Source organism: Aulonocara stuartgranti (assembly GCF_965226115.1).
Source record: "Aulonocara stuartgranti genome assembly, chromosome: 20".
In the NCBI taxonomy this organism is placed as follows: domain Eukaryota; kingdom Metazoa; phylum Chordata; class Actinopteri; order Cichliformes; family Cichlidae; genus Aulonocara; species Aulonocara stuartgranti.
Genome location: NC_138956.1, coordinates 15,210,475 through 15,233,335, shown reverse-complemented (window position 1 = coordinate 15,233,335; position 22,861 = coordinate 15,210,475). Strand labels below are relative to the sequence as shown.

The 22,861-nt window shown below is 38.4% G+C and overlaps 1 protein-coding gene across 3 annotated transcripts in view; it reads left to right on the top strand.

The window, feature by feature from the left end:
* Positions 1-10,652, top strand: part of klhdc8b (kelch domain containing 8B) — a 272,795-nt gene extending 262,143 nt beyond the window's left edge. For all 3 annotated transcript variants that reach the window (XM_082518063.1, XM_082518061.1, XM_082518062.1), the window contains exon 7: positions 428-10,652. In XM_082518063.1, coding sequence (XP_082374189.1) covers positions 428-624 — 197 coding nt within the window. In that variant the 3' untranslated portion in view covers positions 625-10,652. The remainder of the gene's footprint in view (positions 1-427) is intronic.
* The last annotated feature ends 12,209 nt before the right edge of the window (positions 10,653-22,861 follow it).

Sequence of the window (22,861 nt, the reverse complement as noted above, 5' to 3'; positions counted from 1 at the left end):
TGCATCCTGATGTATAAGAGGAGGAGAGTGGGGGAAAGAGAAAAAGCAGTAGATCACAGTGCGCCTCAGAAAGAGGAATCAGCATCCAGGTTGAGACCTAGCATGTCTTAGGTGACATAAAAGTTTCATTCTTAAATAAACCCTCTGGCTTGGTTTTTTTTATATATATAGTTTTGTTGCACCCCTCTCAGAGTCAAACCCTGGAGCTCCTAAAACCTGCATTTGCATCGAAATTAACATGTCAGCTTTTGACATTAAGTATCCAGGTTTAAATACCTCCTTATGTTCTATATATGTCTTTTATTTGAAGAAATATTGTCTGGACTGTTCAGGCAGTGGATGTTAATATACAGCCTCTGAATGGTCCTACTTCCCCACATGAAGCATCACTGTCATCATTCTAATATGTCTGTTTTTCATTTTGCAGGCAATGAACCCTCGCCGCTGGGCTCGGTGGAGAGCTATAACCCAGTGAAGCGGCGCTGGGAGTACGTGGCGCCCATGCCCACCGCGCGCTGCTCCTCTGCTCTTCTGCAGGCGACCAACATGCTGTTTGTAATTGGTGGAGTTTCACAGGGACCCAGTAATGCTGTGGAGGCCCTGTGCATGCAGGAAGCAGTGTGACACAAAGACACACATGAACACACGAGCAAGAATATGTGCAAACTGGCACTGATATTTTTCTTCATGTGCGTGAACAGAGACACAAACACATGAAATGGATCCACAGATCCTGCTTGTACTCTTCTACCTTTATGTCCGGCTGATGGATTCGTCTAGTGCACCGGGCTGTGGGAAACTCTTTTTCACATTCGACAAACATTTTCTGACAGGAGCTGCGGAGACAGGTTGTGACATCTCTGGATGAATACAAGATTAAGGACATACAAGTGGACTGCTGTGACTGGCAAGGACAGAAAACTGACAATTCTTTTTTTTTTTTTTACTCTGGGGAAATCAAAGGAAGAAGAAAATGAGCAAAAAAACAGACACCGTGTCTGAAGAAATAACACGCCTTTGAACTGTTGAGCATTTTTCTGAATAAAAGCAGGGTACTTTTCTGGATAATAAAGGAACATAGGGCCATATCTGAATCTCTTTGTTGCTCTCCCCTACTGCTGCAACAGCAAGCTCAGACACTTTTCTATGACCTTAGAAACAACACTATATTGAGTTTTAGACAGTTGAGGTTCTGAGAATACAAATGACTGTTTTGGCTTCTCACTTTTTTGGTTTGGTTTGTTTTGTTCTGTGTATATGCGTGTAAAGCAACCACGACCTGGTGTCACACACCAAGAGCAACTCATGCAGCTGCAAGCCCATCTATTTTCTACAATCAGTCAACCACTGATGGATGTTGAGTCAGACACTGTGTTTCCTTCATTTCAGTTGAAAAACTGGCTGCGATTGAGCTTATCACCTCAATATGCTTCACATCTGTCCACCAGTGCATCACAGCAATCACTTCCAGAGCTACTTTACATTGTACCACGCAGATGTAGTTGATGGCAGAATAAATGTAGGGCTTTTCAAATGTGCTGCACAGAAGCATCCAGATAACCCTAATTTTTTATTTTTACTTCATATCAGTCAGATTGCAGATACACTGGGAAGAGGATTTTACAATCATGATTCTAGCAGTTTTATCACTCTCTAGGTATAAACATGTGAGGACATTTATGTATTTAGTTAAAACCATACAGTATTTAAGAATGAGTATTGTTGGACAGTTTCATGGTTTTCTATGGAAAGAAAAGTGATTTGAAATATGTTTGGGCGTGACAGAGCTAACATCATCATAGTTTTTTCTTCGCCACATGAACATAGATGTCAGTGTTGTCTATTTAAAGGTGTTTCTGGCAAAAAAAAAAAATCTGTCTTGTGAATATAAAATATTCATGTCTGTGTGGCTAAAAGGAAAGGAGACTGAAAAGTTTGTGGCTTGCAGAGGAAACAAAACTGAAAAAGTTCACAGAAAGTTTCTGCAGCACCGTCTTTTTTCTGCCCTTAGTCTGCATTTTCAGTAGGATCCAAACAATATTTTTTTTGGGGGGGGGGGGGTTTGCTTAAAAAACATAAAATATGCTACTTCTCGCATTATCGATTACATAAAATATAATTAGTGTATTTAGTTATCAGTGTTGGGCAAAATAGTTAGAAAGCTGTACAAATATAATGTGTAAATGTGTTTTTACCACTGGCTAATATTAGCTAGCCTACAATCTGTTAGCTAACTTGCAATCTGGCTTTATAGCCAGCAAGGATGATATGTTTGCTTATATGCTGATCTTGGTTGGCCTTCCACTGAAGGCTTTCCTTTAGTGTGTTCTGGCATAGGTCTGCTAGCAAGCTAGCAAGCTAGATATTTTGCGCAAAAAAAGGCAAATTAAAAAGAAGCCTAAAAGTGCCTGAAGCTGCAGCTCCTCTGATGGCCAAAGGTGTTTTAATCCCTATAGAGTCCTATGTTAAAATGCCAGACAGCAGAAATAAACATAGTTACAGCCTTGTACAAAAAGAAAGATATTTTGAACACATAGCTTAATGACAGCTTTACTGTTGGCCAATTTTAAACTCACCAGTCTGAGTTAGATTAAGGCTTCATTATTAAGGGAGAGGCTCTCTGATTGACATCCTTTTGTTGAGCATTAGGGTGTACTAAAGGTAACTCTGTTTTTTCATTAAGTATTTGGTTTTAAAATTGTTTTTTCACAAACCAAAATCATCACTGTATTTAACGTCATTTTGAATTACAAATTATTTACTAATGCAGCAGGCTAACCAAGCTAACCAAGTTAGCAGAGGTTTGTTAGCTGATACTTTCCAACTCCACTCAAAAAACAAAGCACACAAGAAAAACAAAAACACCCTCCATTATTTTAGCTTTTACCAAAATGGCTAAGATTAGGCTTAACACATAGTTCACAAATAGATAATTTCAAAATGGTAACACCCGTCTCTTATATGCTTTCTGTTTTAAAAGAAAGGACATTAATGGCTGACCACTATGCTCTAGGACTGGTAGTTTCCAATTATTCTTGGTCTCACTGGAATCTACTGTAAGTGCCGTGATTTCAACATCTGTAGCTGCTACAAACGTTTCCAAGCCACCACCAATGCAGTAACCTCATCAAGTCACACTGAAAAAGACAGATTTTAGATTGTTTGGGCAAAGGTGAGGCTTTGCGTTAAAGAGTTAATGGAGAAAGCTGCAGTACACAATGTTTTGTGACAGATGCGCTGACCTGCGGAGAGGAGAGAGTTTGAGCAAGAAAGCAAAGGAAATCACTGTGCAGCATGTAGTCTCTGCTGGTCTTTATGTATTCTGCTGAACCATGTTCTCTCATAATGGTGGCATTTCTGAATATGCAAACACAGATCCAGTCAGCAGCTTTTACTGTATTCATTTACTGTAACACAGCACTCTTTTAAGGCCTAGCAGGTTTGGTACTGAGAATTTTTAACCTCGGGTCTAATTTATAAACTTTTCTATTATAGCCATAGTAGGCAGGAACAGTAGTGAAGACACTAGAAATAATGGCACTAGCTAACATTAGTAGAGACACTAATACACAAAAATACTTTATATAACCCACCAACTATAATGACATGGTTTAACATTTAAAGATGATATTGATCACTTACATCCAGACCATTTGAAATGAGTGAAATATTGACTTAATCCGCAGAAAAACTTGGAGACACACAGGAGTAGAGGAAGAAAGAGCTGTCTCTGGCCCCCACAATAAGCTTTTATTCATACTAAGACACATGCAAACACACACACATACGTCTCCTTCATTGTCTTTCCACCTGCTTCATATGTTTTCTGGCCCACACCCTGGTGCACCGTGCTAACAGACTCACACATGTATTGCTGTGAGAGAGCACTGCAGGCACAGGGGCTCAGATGAGATGCCAGCTGACAGTCAGTTATTTTAGGCGCTGCACTGTGTGCACCTAATTGAGTACGTTAGGTACAAGTCAGAAGCTCATATATGCATGTGTGCACACACACTGAAAACACACCACACACACACCTGCTTGTACACAGAGCCAAGCAAGCGTGAATGCATGCATAGTCCGTCTGGATACATTTGTTTGGACGTTTGGACATTCTTTCTCAACAGCTCGGTTGTTTCAGGACTCTGTCCGTATGGATGCCTGGCCATATCGTGGATGTCTTTGGAACAATGACTTTGTAGAATAGAAGAATTTGTAGAATTGGTAAAATGTGTATATTTACATGCATGTAATCTGCCCACATAGTATATGGTTGGCTTAAATTTAGGTCATAATTTGTCAAATTGGCCGGCTCGCTTGTTTGTTAGTTGTTTTTTTAAATATCTCCAGCTGTTAGTTTCTTTTTACACTTCTTCTTTGTCTTTTTTCACTACACACCCATGCTCATGGCTGCAGTAGGAGAAGTAACAATTAGCTGTCTTGACAGTTTACACAATAATCATAACAAGGCTCAGGGAACATATGTGTACGTATTGTAATACTACAGTATGCCACTGAGAGGAACTGACAGTGAGACTGGCCCTGTGATGGTTAATGGACATAAGCAGAGTTAATTTGGTTCGTACTTTAGCTTGGGGGCGGCTGACACACAGCAACATTTGGAGGCGTTTTTCTGGCAACCTGCACGAGCTCTTGAGGAGCTACCAGTGCTTTTTATGTGAAAACAGCTGTTTGCTGCATGTGGTAAGAAGGTGGAAAACAGCAGAAAGACAATCTGCTGAAAGAACCCCCTATTTAAAAAACTAAAGCTAATTTATTGTACTTACATACCGTAATTTAACAAACATTTGTTTAACAAATCATATCTCTTCACAGTCTGTACAGTATTTGTCACCATGTGTCCTTAAACCCCTAATTCAGATAGGGAAAAAGCCTCAGGAAGAAGACCACAGGAGGGGCTTGTGTTCCACCACAGGCAGATGTGAACCTGAAAATCTTAAAGTAAGGACAATCAGAACCCAGGATGGGTTTGCCTCTACAAGTGAAAGCTCACATTTCATAGCTATTTAGTTGCTAATCTTACAGTAGTTCTTTTTTCATTTTTTAAACGTACATTTTTTACCAGTGGCAACTGAGCAACATTAGCATGCATTTGATGGGTTTTTTTTCAATAGTTACAAATTTCACCCTCCTTTTGTGTCTGATTTGGTCTCCACACATCCAAAGCTAAAACTTGTTTCATAAAAACAAGTGTCAGGCAGAGATTAAAGGGGCTAAGGGTTTTTAGTCAGCTTGGTGTCCTACAATCATGTTCATGTGTATCTGCTTGTGGGAATGCTTGTTGTTATGCCTGTGTAGGTGCATGTGAGCTTTTTTTTGAGACCATGACACATTCACCATCTATTATTGCTTTCTGGAGGTTGTACAATGCAAGCTTTCTGTCGCTGCAGCTATTGGATCCAGTTTACCTGCCACACTGCAGTCTCCTGAGATATTCTGGGACTTTTCTAGAGCTAGCTCTCTCTTTTGGCCTGCGGTCTCTACTGGCATTTTAATAATAACAATAAAAAAAATCTTCATCTCTCTGACCTTAACATGGTATGATGGATTTCCTGAGAAGACGTCTCGTAAGTCTAGAATTTGTCCTTCGGCGTGAAAGTCTGTCTCTCTGGCTCTTGATGTGATGTATGTGCTAGGCTGTGTACTCACTGCAGTAAGATCCATCTGCAGCGTCTGACAGCAGGTTGAGAAACAGAGCAAAAGATCAGGATGCTTCAGTACAGGTAGCAGCTAATTACGTGCTGTTTTGTTTTAGAAGACCATGAGCAAGTGATGCACAAGCATATGTAAATGTCTATGTAAATGTGTTCTAGCAATACAGGTTGAAAGTCAAAATGTATTGTGATCCTGCTTCTCACGACAGCAGCATTAATATGGTTTTAACTGATAAGAGTGTCTACACGAAATGGCTCAAAAATCTTCAGAACCTGAGGCATGAAGCAATTTTGCAACCAAGTGCCCGACCATATGACAATAATCATCCTACACTACAGAGCGCTGCTGACAGGGAACTAATGCAAAACATTTTCAAGCAACAAATGAGACTCCCAGGGCCCCTCCCCCAACAAATTAAAAATAAAAAGTTGCCTTGTGTGTCCTTACCTCTTAAAACTGCAGATACAGTATGTACCATCTTCTCCACGACACATTCAGGGCCATGTTTTGGTAAAGGCAGCCTTGTGCCTTGCTTCACAAAAATAAGGCCAGCAGACTCAGGTTGGGACAAAACGACAGGGGTGCATTTTTAGCACAGTGCAAAGACGAGGGGTGGGAAATGCTTAAGTTAGAGTGTTTCAGTTTGAATCCAATCAGAACTGTGTCGTTTTTTCAGCAATGAAAAGCTTCTCCTTTTTTTCTCTTTTCTTTTTTGTTGTGCGGGCAGCTTCAGCACGGATTCCCGGTTGCCCGGGCAACAGGGAACAGTGTCAACACCCGCCGGTAGCATAAATGTGTTCGCTTTTACATTAGCATAGCATAGCCATGAGTTATTTTTATTCTTTGTGTCTTTGGAGCTGAACAAAAAAACCCAAAATAAAACCCCAAAAAAGCAAAAATAAAAGAAAGAAAGAAAAAACAAACATGTCTTTGATTAAGTGATCAAGATTAAATATGAGTATTTTTTTGTTGTTAATTGTTCCTATTTGTTCATTATTTTGGCTTCCAGTTGTTTGTCTTGTGGATTGAGGTCGTGAGGTGACAGATGTGTTGTAGTGTTGTCCAGATCTGAGCTGGGTTCCCCAAAGTGTTTGTCACTGGTTTGGTGTTCTTGCAAAGCTTTGCTTGGGCTGAAAATATATTTTAATAGACATACACAGACTAAAAAATATATATCTTTATTTTTTACCATGTGGGTCAGATGAGATGTGTAGAAGCACACTTTGTATATTTCTGACAAGGATACTATGTTTGTTGGAATATAAAAGCCTACAAAGGTTATGAGTGCTATTTTATGAGTACTTCAATTTCTTGAGTGGGTTTCAGCGAAATGTAGAAAACATTCTGTGACTGAAACAAGATGCTTCTACTGTCACCATCTCGGAGACCACTGGCCTTTCTGTGCGTCTGTCATTTTCACTGCTCGGCATCAAAGTATAAACTAGTTTGTACAGACATTTTGGGAAACACAAACCCAGAATCCACTCTCCTGTTCTGATCTCTCTCTCTCTTTCCCTGTACTGTGCTGTTTCCCTACAGTGATTGACAAAACCTGGTAAACTGCTTTGTGGTCTCAGTATTGCCATGTGCTCTGTATTTGCAAATGTGATTTGGGAGGCCTACTAAAAGTTACCGAATGTACTGAATGTGATAAGACAGAAGACGAGACGTGGGGATGGAAGCTTTCTACACTCTCCCAGGCATAAGTGGGAATGTGCAACAGTTAAATAGAACCTTGTTTATGCTATACTGCTTTACACTTACAATGACAGTGTAAACATGTAGTCATAGAATCACACCATACATAAAAACTATGCACTTACATGGCTTCACCCTCAAGTGACACTAACACTAGCAAGAGTCAGATATGAGTCCAATTCAGCAACAATTAAATTCAATGTCACAACTGTAAAAATACAAATATAATAGAGAGATTTTACATCATAATATACAGTACTGTTTTATTAATTCAGGTTCACTGACCGAGTTATAACATATTGATGTTATTTGATCCAAATCCAGCCATAACATTCAGCGCAATCATTTAGGACTGCTGATAAGTAGTGTTTACCCTATGGCACCACATATTCACCCTTAAACACACTTCTTTATATGGTTGCTTGTTTCTTACATCCTCGGCTGCAGCTCTTCAGCCACACATACATGACAACAACAAGAAAACTTGTTGGGTCCCGGCAAGTTTAATAGGGGATGCGTGATGAGCTTCTCGAGCTCAGGTGTGTCTGCCTCCCCCGCAGCCGCGTCATGAACCATGCCCCGCCACACCCTATTTTACACATTAAATTCTTTGTCTCATTATGCAAGTGCATGAAAAACGCTTTGAAGTTAACAGTCAAAATGATATATTGGAAACCAGCAAGTCATTTAAATGGTTGCCATTAAAAAAATTAAGGGAACACTGGGATCTCACATCAGATGATGACGAGATGATGAAAAATGCTTTGTCTCATATTTGAGTAACTATTTTGTAAATATTTTGTCAATAATTATAATTATGTATGTGTGTGTGTGCATGTGTGTCTGAGAATGACATATTCATAAAATTAATACTCTTTACAGATGTACTTGGCGTTGATAACAAACACGCTGTAGACATAAGGTTATAATTTATCAATAATGGTCTGAGGAAACCAAAATCAACCCCTTGAGAGCTCCCAAAAATTTAAATTTTTAAAATTGTTGTGTTAAGAGTGTTCCCTTAATTTTTTTGAGAATTGTTTATAAAAATAAGGCCTCGCTTAGTGCTGTCCTAGTGGCAGCCTGTTGTAGCATGATATATATATACATATACATATATATATACATATACATAAAATGAAAACACATTTAGCACATTTTAGAAAGGATTTAACTTAACCCGCAGATTTGAGTCAAGCCAAGTGACCTAACTGCCAGAAATTAAATTTTAGATCAATTCCTAATGTCAAACTTGAAATCATGCCCTGGTGTCTTGCTCAATTTCAACCAAAATTTAACATTTACTAGAAAACAGATCACTTCATTTTCATTACCTAGTGGGGACAATCTGTAACTGGTTTTATAATTGTAAATTATAATGAATTAAATAACATTTTATTTAAAATTGGCTGTTGCTAATAGTTTAACAGTTCAGAGAACTGTTCATTAATTAGTTAATATTTAAATGAGACGCTAGAGCTCGAGTTGGCTAACTTAGCTCAACATAAAGACTGGAGGTCAGGGATAATGACTAGCTTGGGCCTTTCCGATTATTGGTGGCTGCAAAGGAAAGCTTATTTAATTTGACTTTTTAACAAATAGTAATTCATTTACTGTAAATAATTTCTATCCATAATATTTCTGCCCTTTGCCAAGTAATAGTTTAAGGTCACCTCTAACTGTATTTGAACCTTACTGTTCTGGTACGAGTCAAACAAAAGAGTCTCAGAATGTTAAACTAAAGACAGACACTCTTTGTTTCTACTCTTTATGCTAATCTCAGCTCTCTGGCTTTAGTGCCACTGTACACAAAGTGGTATTGATACTCATATCAAACATACATTTTATTGATTTGCTCACTCTGACTGGACTCATACCTCTGACTGGGTTAGCCTATTAGATACATTAGAAACAACCATAGCTAGTCACTTGAGGGTTAAGTGTCACACAAGAGGCAGCATGTTGTATTGTGATAAAGCTAATGCTAGGTGCTTATTCTGCACCACACATGTACAAAGTTATTAAGAAATTATTTCTTCTACTTGATAATCCCTCTAACATCAAACAAGATTAGGCTACTGCCTGTTTACAGGAGGAGGAGTGTTTCCTTTTCATTCACCACTCACACAGAAAGATAGAGGGCATACGCTGGCATTACTTTTCTTGTTATAATTCTGGTTATAATGATGAAGTAATCTTGGTGGTATTCATTGTTGTGGTTGTTGTTGTCACTGTAATAGGTCAATGTAACATTGCAATGTGTTTTAAAGTAATGGTTGGGATAACAAACACAGTGAATGAGATTGTATTAAAGAGCTGAGAGAAGTACGAGGCTAAATTAGCTGATAGGATCGTGGATGTACAAAGGGAAAGGCTGCCTCCCCTCACCAAAGCCTGCCAGACACATTCTTACACCACCAGATAAAATCAGTGGGTTTTAAAAATGATAACAAGGATTAACAATGGGTTAGAGCACAATCCATCCATCCTATTAACAGCTGCATGACTTTGGCTAATAACTCAATAATGACAGATTACATACAATAAGCTTTCCTATCTTTCTGAGAGGAACAATAATACAACCAGAGTTACTTTGACTTTTATTCTTCCATTCCGAATTCCTAATTCATGCTTTGATGATGAAGCCTAAAAAGAATAATTAAAAAGTTGGAGCCATTCAGTGATATGAGCAGATATGGTTTTGGCTCTTGTATCACAAATGTTGTTACACATTCATTGGTCAATGACTTGTTAATCACAAGTCAAGCCAAGCCATTGAGCCCTGTTTATCTTCTTTTCTCACTCAAATTTACAGAAAACACTTAATTATGAATTTAGGATGACTTGAAACTGGCGACCAAAGCTGCTGCCTCCTGCTGGCCATTGGGGAAAAATGCAGGTTTAAGGCATTTCTATACTGGCTTCAGTTTTCAGACCTTCTTTTATATATAGTTTACCAGTATTTACATGTTGAATTACACCAACCGATAACAGTTTGCACCACACGCCTGTTCTGCATGCACTATGGGTGTATCTTTGTTCAATCTAAATGATCATTTTGCTGCTATATCTTTAACATTTAGCATTATTTGGGTGTCTTGATTTGACGTGCTGTACATGTAGCTGTAGCCAAAGTAAATGTGACTGGCAGGCTTTGGTTTTCAGACCAAGTAGTTGCTGTGAATCCAGTGCAGTAGTTCAGTGCCTATACTAAATGTGAGGTAGTGCCTCGACTATGAATCCTGTTCTATAATAAACATTTTTGACTTGCTGTCTGATTCCATACATCCTGTGTACCTTTTTTCCCCATCCTCCACCTCCCTGTCGGACTCCAGCTCTAAGATAATGGTGTTCATCTATCTCCATGTGCCTGTTTCACTGGCTGTCTCTTAAGAGGCACATTGGGAGCTGTCGTCAGAAAAAATGTCACCTTATTCATAATAGATGAAGCTGACTTCAAAGCCCACTTCAAATGCAGCTTGTTCATGAAGCGCTTCAGAGTGTGTGGAATACAAAAAAATGACTTTTTTCACAGTGATACTAGATGTCTGATTTCAAGGTCAGGTGCTTCGCCACATCAACCTCATTCCTTCAAACTATCGTCACATTGAGTCCTCGTCACAGTAAATACAAGGTGGAGTCCTCAGGAAATAGCTATGAAGTTATAATTGAGATGATACTTTCACCGTATGTTTTATATCTTTAGTTGACTACGAAGCATTTCAGCATGTTACGTAGCAAGTAATTGGCTGCATCGTGACACCGTCACTTTATCATACTAATTGAAGTTTGAGGTTGTATAAATCCTTGTGCATATATGGGGGTTTTTGAAGTGAAACATTTTGGAGTGAAAACATGCTTAGAAGCATTAATGGCTGTTTGCTGCAAATAGTGCGGTTTACAGTGATAACAGTTCAGAATTACCACTCACAACTTTTGAAACTGCAGGTCCTTGAATTTATACCAATGTGATTTGAAAGCTGCTTTTCATATCTGACTTTTTTTTCCTTTTCCTTTTTTTTACCAGCTGAAATGACTGAATTGGCTTTTGCTATTAACCCTCTCGAGGCAGGCGTTGCCGATTTGCAACAATTAAAAACTAACAACCTGATTACCCCACATACATATTTTATGTGTTTTTTTTACTTAGAAGTACCACTGCAGGACTTGGTTGTGCATTAGCAACTAAAACTGAATTTGAGCCTGAGAGAGTTAAAAAGAAATCCTGTACTTGAAAACAAAACACAGGCATTAATTTGCTTTGTTGGTAGCTGTGACTCAGATAGAAGAGTGGGTAGACCACAATTAGAAGGTTGTCGCATTGATCCCCGAGTCCTCCTGTCCAGGTATCTTTGGGCAAGATACCTGATAGTTGCCCCCGATACTTCCAACAGAGTGCGGCAGTTAGAAAGGCACAGATAAAGGTGCTGTACTGGTGAGTGATATTACTGGGAGAAAGTACTCTGAGTGCTCAGGTGAGTCAAAAGATGGTATATCAAACACAACAACAAGTCAGGTACCAATTTTTTTTACTTCATGATCACTCAGGAAAGAAACAAAGTTTGTTTTAAAATTTTTCAACATATTCATTCAGTGGTAATCTTTATTTTTTTTGAGTTTCTTTTTTAGTGACATGATCTTCGGTTTTGATGCTGAGGAGGTTAGACATTAAATTTCAGATAATCTGCACACTGAGGATCAAACATCACCTTTCTTCTGTAGCCAGCTGGGTATTTTTTCACAAGTTAAAGCTACTACAGTGAATTGGCAGAGCTACACTGTAACAAGTTTTAAGTATAATTAGTATGTGTATGTTAGACAAGCTGTGGTTAAGGGTAGCTCAGTACCCCCCACTGTGATATGTCTTTTTAAAGCTGTAGTCCAGTCTCTCAGTCCCATGCTTTGCTAATGCAGCATTGGGAAGCATCATACTCAGTGCAAAATAAACCAGTGAGGCAGCATGGGTCACAAAGTCATTTACTCCTTGTTTATTCTGTGATTAGTGTTTATTTTATGGGAAAGTATATAATGTGGTATCTTTTTACATTCCAACAATGTTATATTTATACTTTTGTGTGATTCTAGAAAGCAGGTCTTTTCCTGGCTCCAGAAGAAAAGGATAAACACCAGTGAATTCCAGACTCTTCGACACATTCCAGCTCCGTCTCATTCTTGGAATGTCAAATGCTGCTGTTTTGTCGGAGCTCTCCCACGGATGAGCACAATGTGTCCTTTGCAATCAGTGTTGTGCTGCTCTGGGTTAGGGTGACAGTGAGACAGCGCTCAATATTAACTCATGATATACAGAAGCACTCACTGCTATTACACTTAAACCATTTTTTTTCATTTTGCAGGTTTAGTGTTGTAAAATATTGAAGCATTTTAGCCGAACCCATAATTTCTTTATAGACCTAGTGCCAAAAGCTTACAGAATAGTTTTCAGTGCTTAATCCTAACAGCATGAACCACAACTAAAATTCTAATGAAACACAAAATGCAGAAAACAAAAGTCCCAAATGAGACATGAGACCCTTATCTTACAAACCAGGATCATGTCAAAACATGTAATAGATATGCCGGTTTACCATTCTTTGAAGAGGCGAAGCGGGAAATGGACACACATGCAGAAGTTGTAGTAAGCTGCAGTACCAGCAGAGGGAGACATTTTATTTCAAGCCAGGATTAAACTAATCACAGGAATGTGTTTAAACAGACATTACTAACACATTTACATGTAAATACATATAAGCGACCTAGCTTAATTTTTTCAAACATAGAATGTCCTTCATACCCAAACAAATTTTGTTGTATAATTACAATGACAATAAAGTTCTTCTTTATGTTATGTTATCTTTATACCTTATATCAACCTTCCTCCCCCTGCTGGTAGTGCAACTCCTGCATGCAGGTTCATTTGACCCTTTGGAGAGGCTAAGCATGAAGGACCACACTCTTTGTCATGATATCAGGTTGTCCCTGTCACATCCTGCTAATGTAGACAGTCCTGCAAAGTGAATCATCACGTGTGTGATATTGCAGGAGAAAGTACATTTATTACCGTGTGCAGATGGTGCTTCAACAAGCACCATCTGCACACAAAGGCAGTATTTGGCACCCTAATGTGCAACACATCATCCTAGGGCCTAGGATGACAGTGTTACATTCTCACTTCCATCTTATATACTGATTCCAGGTCAGGATTGCATGATTTGGGAATCTTTTAAAACACTGTGCTGTTGGATTTAGGCAGGAAAAGAAACATTAAGAATATATATTTATTTCTTAACACATGATTAGATAAAAATTCGTAGTTCAGGATAAAATTTAACACTTACCTTATTGTTACAAAGCAAACAAAGCTTGGTAGTAGCGTTAGCCTCTCTCCACTCCTTGTGGACGTCTCTCATCTGCAACAAGTTGCCACTTGTCAGCATTGATAAAAAAGAGACAAATTAACAATTTATGAATTCAGCTTTTTTAAGGTGTGGACCAAAAAGAAAATTCTTCACAGCTATAAAAAGCTACAGTCAGTGTTTCGATCAACTGAATGCTCTCCAGGCACAAAGGTACATTTCCAAGATTAGATATTGATTTTTCTAAGCAATCACCGTCTTTTGGAAGTGATCAAGCCAGATAACACCTGGTCACAGAAAGAGATGCATCAATTAAAAAACAACTTTTAATTTTGTGTGTGTGTGTGTGTTTTGAGAGTTTTTTTTATTTATTTATTTTAAATTTTTGTTGTTTTTGTTATTATTTATTATTTGTTCTAGGAAAACAGAGAAGTGTATACCACCCTTAAACATTTAGCTGCCACAAATGTAATACTTCACAATAATGTATAACTGCCATAGGTAAATACCAGTGACTGTGTATAAAAGATGGATGTAGCTGAAAAGTAAATTGAATGCTGAAGTGCCTCAAACCTGCATTCTTTCCCATTGGCCATGGGGGCAACTCCTGTGTTTGCAAAAAGAAGCCCCAGTTTGTGGGAAAACAGCTCTGTGACTTCAGTAAATACCCTGTTGGTAGGTTTATGATCCCAGTCACTAGTTCAGATCTTATTGGACAGAATATGATGTTTATTTTCTAAATTATGGTCCCAATTGCAGATTAAAAAAAAAAAAAAAAAGCACATAAGCAGTTATATGTTTGAAAAGTTATGAACCGATAATTGGTATCCCTCTGTTTCTCAGTCAGATACGCCTCCTTCAGATTTCAGCTGATACTTTAGTGCAGGGGTGTCAAACTCAAATACACAGTGGGCCAAAATTCAAAAGTCGTGGGGTAACGTTAATATTTATTGAAATATATTTATTCATCCAGATATAAGAATGAATCTTTTCTTATGGACTCAAACACGTTTTGCTGAAAAACTGAATATGGAACAAGCAAAGCTTAATACTAAACAATATATATATTAGCTGTATAATACCAGTAGGCCAGCTCTAATAGTAATTTGGTATGGCTTCGCAGGCCAAATGTAATTAGGCTGCGGGCCAAATCTGGCCCGCGGGCCAGAGTTTGACACCTATGCTTTAGTGCATCTGTGGTCACAGACCAAAGCAAACAAATGTGTCCTCAAGCAATCATGCAATCATCTACCAAATATTTGAACTCCAAGACAACATCAACCACCCCCAGAAGCAATGGATAAAGTAAATTGACATTTTCCCTCTCCCATCATGACTACTGGGGATATACGGTTAGGTAACAGTGACAGCTGAGAGGAAAAAGTGAAAAAAGAAACACCCCCGCAGAAACTGCTGAACCATTGTTAGCAGAAACTGACTTGAAGTGCGGGGCAATTAGACTGATGAACGCATCTCTCAGTTACTTTCAGCTGGCATGTATGAGACATGGAAAATTAGAGGAAATATCCGTGCAGCTCTATATGGCCTTGTGTGAGCTCAAGTCAAACGCAGTGCTAGGCTGTACAGTGAGAGATGCAGAAATGATTCGTGGTAATTAGCAATCAAAGATTAATGATCATCCTCTCACTTGTTTCACCCAGGAGTCTGGTTCGACACACATAGGTAATTGGACTTTTTCCAGTAATGTCATGTAATGGCAATGATTAAAAATGGTGTCCTAGATGCTTAAGATCTCTGCAGGGAAACTGGGGATGAATAATGCACAAAAACACAGTGGGAACTCACGCCAGATATGAATTACGCTGTAGATAATGTTATCTAGGTGCAAGAACAAAAATAATGAGGTTTTGTTCTCGTGGGACATATCACATGCTGACTTTGTTAGCTGTTTGGCTACTGCGGTCTTATTATTTTTAGCTCTGCAAAAAAAACAACCCAAAAAACTAAACAAACACACAACTACAAACACACACAAAGCAGATAAACAGCAGGAAATCATGACTCTGGGTCTGATGAACATGCTGGCAGAGTGTGGAATTCTTTCATCCAAGACACGCTGATATTCTTTCACAGCAACCCACGGCATCATGAAGCTATTTGTAACATCTTTGTGGTACAAGGCCTGGCTGCTCTGCTCATACAAGCAGCATATACAGGTCACGTAGCTGACAGATTGCACAAGGCACCCGGAAAGATACGGCTGCAGGTTCTGTATACATCAACTTAAAAACACGATAGGCACCAAATAGGCAGTATTTACTTTTAAGGGAATGGTTTTGCATTTTGCAGAAGTTTGTTGTGTTTTCTTTGTTCTTTTTAAATGTAGTACAGTGAAACTCAGAGCTCAAATCTGACAGTATTTGGATGCAAACTATAATGTGATCCCCATAAATCATTCACTATATGTCTATATGTTGTCAGTGCAAACACCAACAGTTAGAAACAGTTTGAAATAGAGCATTATTGTCATTTTGACCTTCAGATCAATCTATAGGCCTTGAAGGAGCGCTCAGAGGTCAAATTTATGTCAGAATCAGAATTAGAAAGACTTTATTTATTCCCAAGGGGCAATTAAGATACAACAGAGCAGCATGACGTTGGAGATAGGGACAGGGCATAAACAGGCAATAAGAGTGAGATAATAAATACACAGAATATACAATATATACACAGCTTTAAAATTGCACAGTTTTAAAATTAAAGTGACTGAAATCATACTTTCATACTTTCCATATGTTGACTGTATACAACATAATATCATAGTTTCTAAGTTATAAGGCTTTGTGTCCATTTTTGACCAATAAATCATTGTGTTGACCTTGGAGACCTTGGTTGATGTAAAGAAAATTTTAATGATTTGTTAGCGTGACCCCATTTCACATTACTACAGTTGAATTCATTCAAAATTTTTCAAGCTATGGTGTTTAAAGACAGAATGACACACACGCATACGCATCACCCCTTGGAGATGGTAAAAAATGTGATTACTTTGCTGTAAAATGAGGTTTTCAATAGCTTTCCCTCATAAAGTTCTACTCCTTCTCTTAGCTTTGTTTTTGCAGAAATCTCCCATGGATTTCAGAATTCTTGTAAGAAGTGCAATAATATCTTTCTCTTGTAATGTCTCTGCAAGCAGTTAAAACACTAATCTAAGAGCGGTCCAGAACTTTGTAGTCAGATTTTCTTTGTAGCCATTGCCACAAAGTTTCACGAGGCAGCAAGGAAAACCTTTGACTGGGGACCTTAAATCGCTTTCTCTTTGAGTGTGCGCTTTTGAGCATAATTTAAGTTAAAGTCCTCTGTCACTGCACCATCCAGCTCTTCCACACATTTGTGGCTTCTTCAGACTTTATTTTCATTTTGTGGAAAAGAAGAAGTTTGCTAATCAGCAGGAGGCTGATTTGGTGATTGGGGACAGTGATGAACAATCACTGGTGAGACTGAAAAACATTTACCTATTTAAAGTGTTGTGAGTGCATATGTTGGCTGGCTGGGACACACTGGGAAACTATCATATGCCACCTTTAAGCTGGGATGTTATAACCATTTTAAATCAAGGGCCACATTGAACGTATATAGGCCGGACTACAGAAACTTGTTGTTACTTTAATGATGCTTAATTACACATTTAATCCCTGAAATCTGAACATAAGATAAAGATTCAATTTCAACAATACATCTTTTTTCTGTTTTTTTTATCATGATTTTCATCACTTTATGATCATCAACACAATAAATGTGTAAAATCACAGAAATAAGTTCTGGTAGCTCACTAGCCAGGTTGTCCTGTATTTATAAAACAAAGTTTTCATTGATTGATGAAAATGTTCTTTTTTTTTAAACCTAAATTTCTATGAAAAACAGGAACTTTTCTGTTATATAATTGTCCATCTATTAGCTGCCTTGTTGTGGGGGATGTCTTTATCAGAAGGAAAAGCTGTAAAATGTATAAACATGCAGTTTAGAGTCCAAAAATGTATGCCCTCCTTCATATTTTCCAAAGGCGTCCAGCTGTCTGGATTGGAGTCTTTTCCAGGCTGATTCTGGCCCCTGGGCCTTATGGTTGACATCCCTGGTTTAGCTCTTTTGCTCCAAATGCTCTTCACAGGAACTCCACATCTGACCCCAGGCAATGAATTCAGTGCCAACACCCTCTCACTTGGACCAACCAAAACTAAATAAAAAAAGCTTTTCCATTGCTTTTCATTGTGAGGGACTGCATAGTTAATAACACACAATATTTAAACAGTTGCAGTGTAGCGCTGTCTATGTATTTAATAACACAGGGCACATCTGATGCAGGATTCAGTTTTTCAGGTAGAGCGCAGTGCAGCTCTCACTGCAGCTGCTCCTACCCTCCCCAACCTGCAGCACCATATCTGGACTTCACAAGCAGCACTATCTTGAACCCTGCAGGTGCAGTTACAAAGAAAGCCTTACAAAACACGATCCTCTCCTCTCCTCTCCTCTCTCTCTCTCTTACACACACACACACACACACACACACACACACACACACACACACACACACACACACACACAAGCCCGTTCAGCTATCTTAGTGAGGACCTTCATTGACATGGTTTCCCTAGCCTCTTTTCTTTCTTTTTCTTTTTTTCTTTCTTTTCTTTTCTTTTCTTTTCTTCTCTTTCTCTTTTTTCTTTCTTTTCATTTTTTTTTGTTCTTGTTCTTTTTTGTTTTTTCTCTTTCTTTCTTCTTTTCTTTTTCTTCTTTTTCTTTTTTCTATCCCTTTACCCTAACCCTAACCATTAAAAATGAATGCCTAACCCTAACCCTTACCCTAAACCTAACCATAACCTAATTGTAAAACCACATTTTGAGCCTCAAAAAGGCTTTCAAACTTGTGAGGACCGATGAGTGTGTCCTCACAAGTGACTGTTGGTTCTCACAAGTATAGTAGAATGCAGATTTCAGTCCTCATAAAGATAGCTAGACAGGAACACACACACACACCTGGGAAGTAATATTATGTGTGTATATTCAGGTTTTTAGAGACATCTGACAGAGAAAGGCTGTTCAGTTATAGAATCAGGAAGCACAGGCTGCCCTCTGCTCCTCTGGCTGCTCCACAGACTCCAGATAGAAGTTGATTAAGAGTTTGCTCTCAATTTCACCAACATCCTTTATCTTTGGCTTCCATTCAGAGGCAACTGTGTACCACCAGGAAAGAAAAGCAACTGCTTGGGGCATCAGGCCAAAAGGAAGTCGACATGACAAACTAAACCACAGCAGTGGTAATGTGCATGTTTTCAGTGACAGTTGGTGAGGGAGCCCTGCTTGACTCCACTCACTCCCACTACAAGCTAAGTATCTGTTTAAACAAACTTAATGGCAGATAGTTAACAATTATAATAATTTCCATCAACAAATTTCTTTTGTTTACTTTGACATTTAATGGGGGCCGACCGTGGCTCAGGGGGTTGGGAAGCGCATCTGTAACCGGAAGGTCGCCGGTTCGATCCCTAGGCTCTCTGTCCTGGTCGTTGTGTCCTTGGGCAAGACACTTTACCCTACTGCCTACTGGTGTTGGCCAGAGGGGCCGATGGCGCGATATGGCAGCCTCGCCTCTGTCAGTCTGCCCCAGGGCAGCTGTGGCTACAACTGTAGCTTGCCTCCACCAGTGTGTGAATGTGAGAGTGAATGAATAGTGGTATTGTAAAGCGCTTTGGGTGCCTTGAAAAGTGCTATATAAATCCAATCCATTATTATTATTATTAATTCGCTAAGCTAGCAGAGCAGCAGTGGTGTGTCCATCTCTGCTGGCTATCGTGTTACCAAGTCCTCTGTGCACTACACTTATTAACATAAGTAGCAGGCTGAAAGAATATAGAAGCGAGTAGTTACAGTATTTATACTTATTACCAGTTAACTTGGTCTGGAGAATCTAGGATGACACTGTTTTGGAGTTCACTGATAAAAATTGTGTCAGACAGACATAACTGTCAAGGTGAGAATACCAAGTTTTAAAATTTAAATGACAGGAAATTTGGACATGTGCTCTAAGTTACTAAGGTGTATTGGTATAAATTATTGTGTTACAGGTATAGGTTCCATCACATCAGCTTAATCCTCTGTCCTGGATCTGCTCGACTGAGCATTGAACCACCACTGTTTCCATGGTTTAAGTTTCCAAACTCTACAAGTGCAGACGTCATTTTGCTTCCAGGATTTTAATGTCTGTATAAACAAAAGTAAACTACGTATTTGTGTTTAATATGCTTCTAACAGTAAATGTATCACTGTTGTATCAGAAAACCTTTTATGAAATCTGTTGAGTCGATCCAATGCCAAGCTGTTATCTAAACCCGCCATCTAGTGGTGAAGTTATGCAATTACCAAGCTCTTCTGAAAGCCCTGTGGTTTCCTGTTGTGACTCTCAAGAAATCATCCACAAAGTAGAAGCTCAGAGGTTTGATCCTTCAGTCCGAATGTCATAGTTTCTTTAGGGAAGAGGGGATAGCATGCATCATCTTATATAAGCTAACATTGTCTTTTCTACTGCAAACTTTACTCCTTGAACTGTAGTGTTGTATTAAAAACATTCATAGTCCAGGTCAGGTACAAGTGCCTCAAAAATATATTGTTTTATAAATTTATACAGACTGAAATTAATCCCAGAGCCATGTAATTTACAGTAAACTGTAACCAATTCATCCTTGGCATGTTTTCACAGGTGTGTGTGAGTGTGAGGTGCCCACCTATAAACCCTGTCAATGAAAACTAAATTAAGCAAAGTTTTTAAAAAAATGCACGTGGAAAGGAATTGTTCAGTGTTTAACTGTTTTGCAATTGTGAAAATAAATTAGATTTTTTTTATGCTGATCTAATTTCCAAATTTTAACAACATTTCTAACATCCTCAATAGCTGTCCTCAATGCCTTACTGATGCAGGATCCAACAAATGCAGTCATTTTTCTTATTTCCATCTCTGCACTTTAGTGAGAGTATAGACACCTGCAGGACTCAACGATGTGATGAACATTGACTTTTTTTTCACCTGAGTGTTTTTTTTAAAATGTCTAAATCAGGCTCTCTTTGTGTCCAAGAGTTCTACAGTTTAAGATGTTTTCAGTATTAAATATAGTCTTAGTACGTTTATACGAGTATAGGATTTAGGATAGGTACTTCTGAAACCCTAATGCAGCCACAGGTCGACATCAGTCAGCTTTCTGCACTTTCCACCTGATCACATCTGTCTTTCTCTTTCCTCTTTGGATGGGTTTTATTATTAGAATCAAGTTAAAAATGAATAATGCCAGGAGTTTACAAAGTCAATAGGGCCTCACTTGCCCTTTAAAAAATTAATTACAGGTGAGTAATAAAGTAGACCACTAAATATTAATGGTAATTTACTGTACAACAACAATATCTTAATTTTAGATTGTTTTATTATTGAAAGCCAAAATGAAATTAATTAATTAAAGTAATTTCACTAAACCAGAGACACACTGCAGGGTCTGATCAACCCTGACAGGGCCTTCCTCGGAAGAGTGTGTCTAGTGATAATGGCGAAACTACTGATGATGTGTCCTTACAAATTAAAAAGCAAACAATACAATTAAATGGCTGAAACAATAAAAGAATAGTAAAATAGCAATAATAAAATAAAAAAATAATAAAAGTAATAAATAATAATAAAGAATGATAATAACAAAGAATAGGTAATAAATAAACTTAAAACTTAAACAAGCTACACCGAGGTTGCTGTCTCAGGGTCTCCTGGGGGCTACACGGTCATCCTCCAGGGACGAAAGGATAGGTGAGACGAGGTAGGGGAATGGGGAGCTATGCATGACATGCCCGTGCATCGCCGATGACCTGCTTTCAACATTCCGGCCTTAAACCTAATTAGTTCGATTATTAATTTGTTTTTTTTTTTATTTGGCCCTAAACCCAATCATTGGATAACAATTAATTACAATTTCCATTTGGCAATAATCCAAATTGGGAGAGTATTACAAATTTACAGTTAAAAACTCCTTTATACTTTTTTAATTACCTTAAAAAATTAAAAATATAGTTAGGGTTAAAAAATACTACATACAGGGTTAAAAAAAATCCTATAGACATGATTAAAAATGAATGACACGATTAAAAAATTGTTTACATGATTAAAAATGAATGACACGATTAAAAAATTGTTTACATGATTACAAATTATTTACATGGTTAAAAAATTAAAATCTTTCTAAAAAAAACATGTTACTGATAGTGAGGAGTGATCAACAAATACATTTGGAAAAATCCTACCCAAAAAACTAAGAACAAAAAAGCAAAAAACTGATTTGGCTTTCTTAAACTAAATTTGAACTGAAAAACAGACATGTAAAAGTGGGAGTGTATAAATAGAAGCAGAAGGCATGATCTGCTCTGCTCGAACAGAGCAGATCAGTGCTGAGAGTAAGCCACTCTTTTCTTTTTGTTATGTGCCTAGGCCTGAAGAAGACCTTCACTGGTCGAAACGTCACCGCACCGGCACACAAATTAAAATTCATTTGGCCTTTTTGTAATTTAATTTTTCTTTAAAAACTAAAAGATTTTTGCAAAACCAAGTCATTTTATTTCTTTTATTTCTTTAAAAACTTATCAAAAATGTAAGTTAAAAATTAAAGTTAAAAATTAAATTTAAATTTTGGTAGAAAAACCAGTTAATAAACTTGCCTCCATCCAACTCACCATGGTTGGATGGACTTCAGACTGGACCCTGGTGCATCATGGCAGACGTCGTGGACAATCCAGGGTCCAGACACCCTACCTAGGGATAGCCCGTGCACCGTCCACTAGTGATGTGTCAGTCGCGAACGAAACGGCTCTTACGGTGTGTTCGCACATGATAGACGCGACCAAAACGCGCCAGACGCCCCTAGCTTGACGCGTGCACATTTGCACCTCGAAGCATGTCCAACACAAAGCGGAAATGTGGGAGGAAGTAGTGCCAGACAGTATGTTTGCACGATGACAACTGTCGATCTAGCGTCTGAGAGTCTCCCTTCTCTATTTACTGTGGAGTGCAGAGAAGCGGCGTAAAGGACGTCCTCGCCGTACCTAGGTCCATCGGGTCCTCCAGAAGCGTGAGCAGTTTGGTGAGTTTC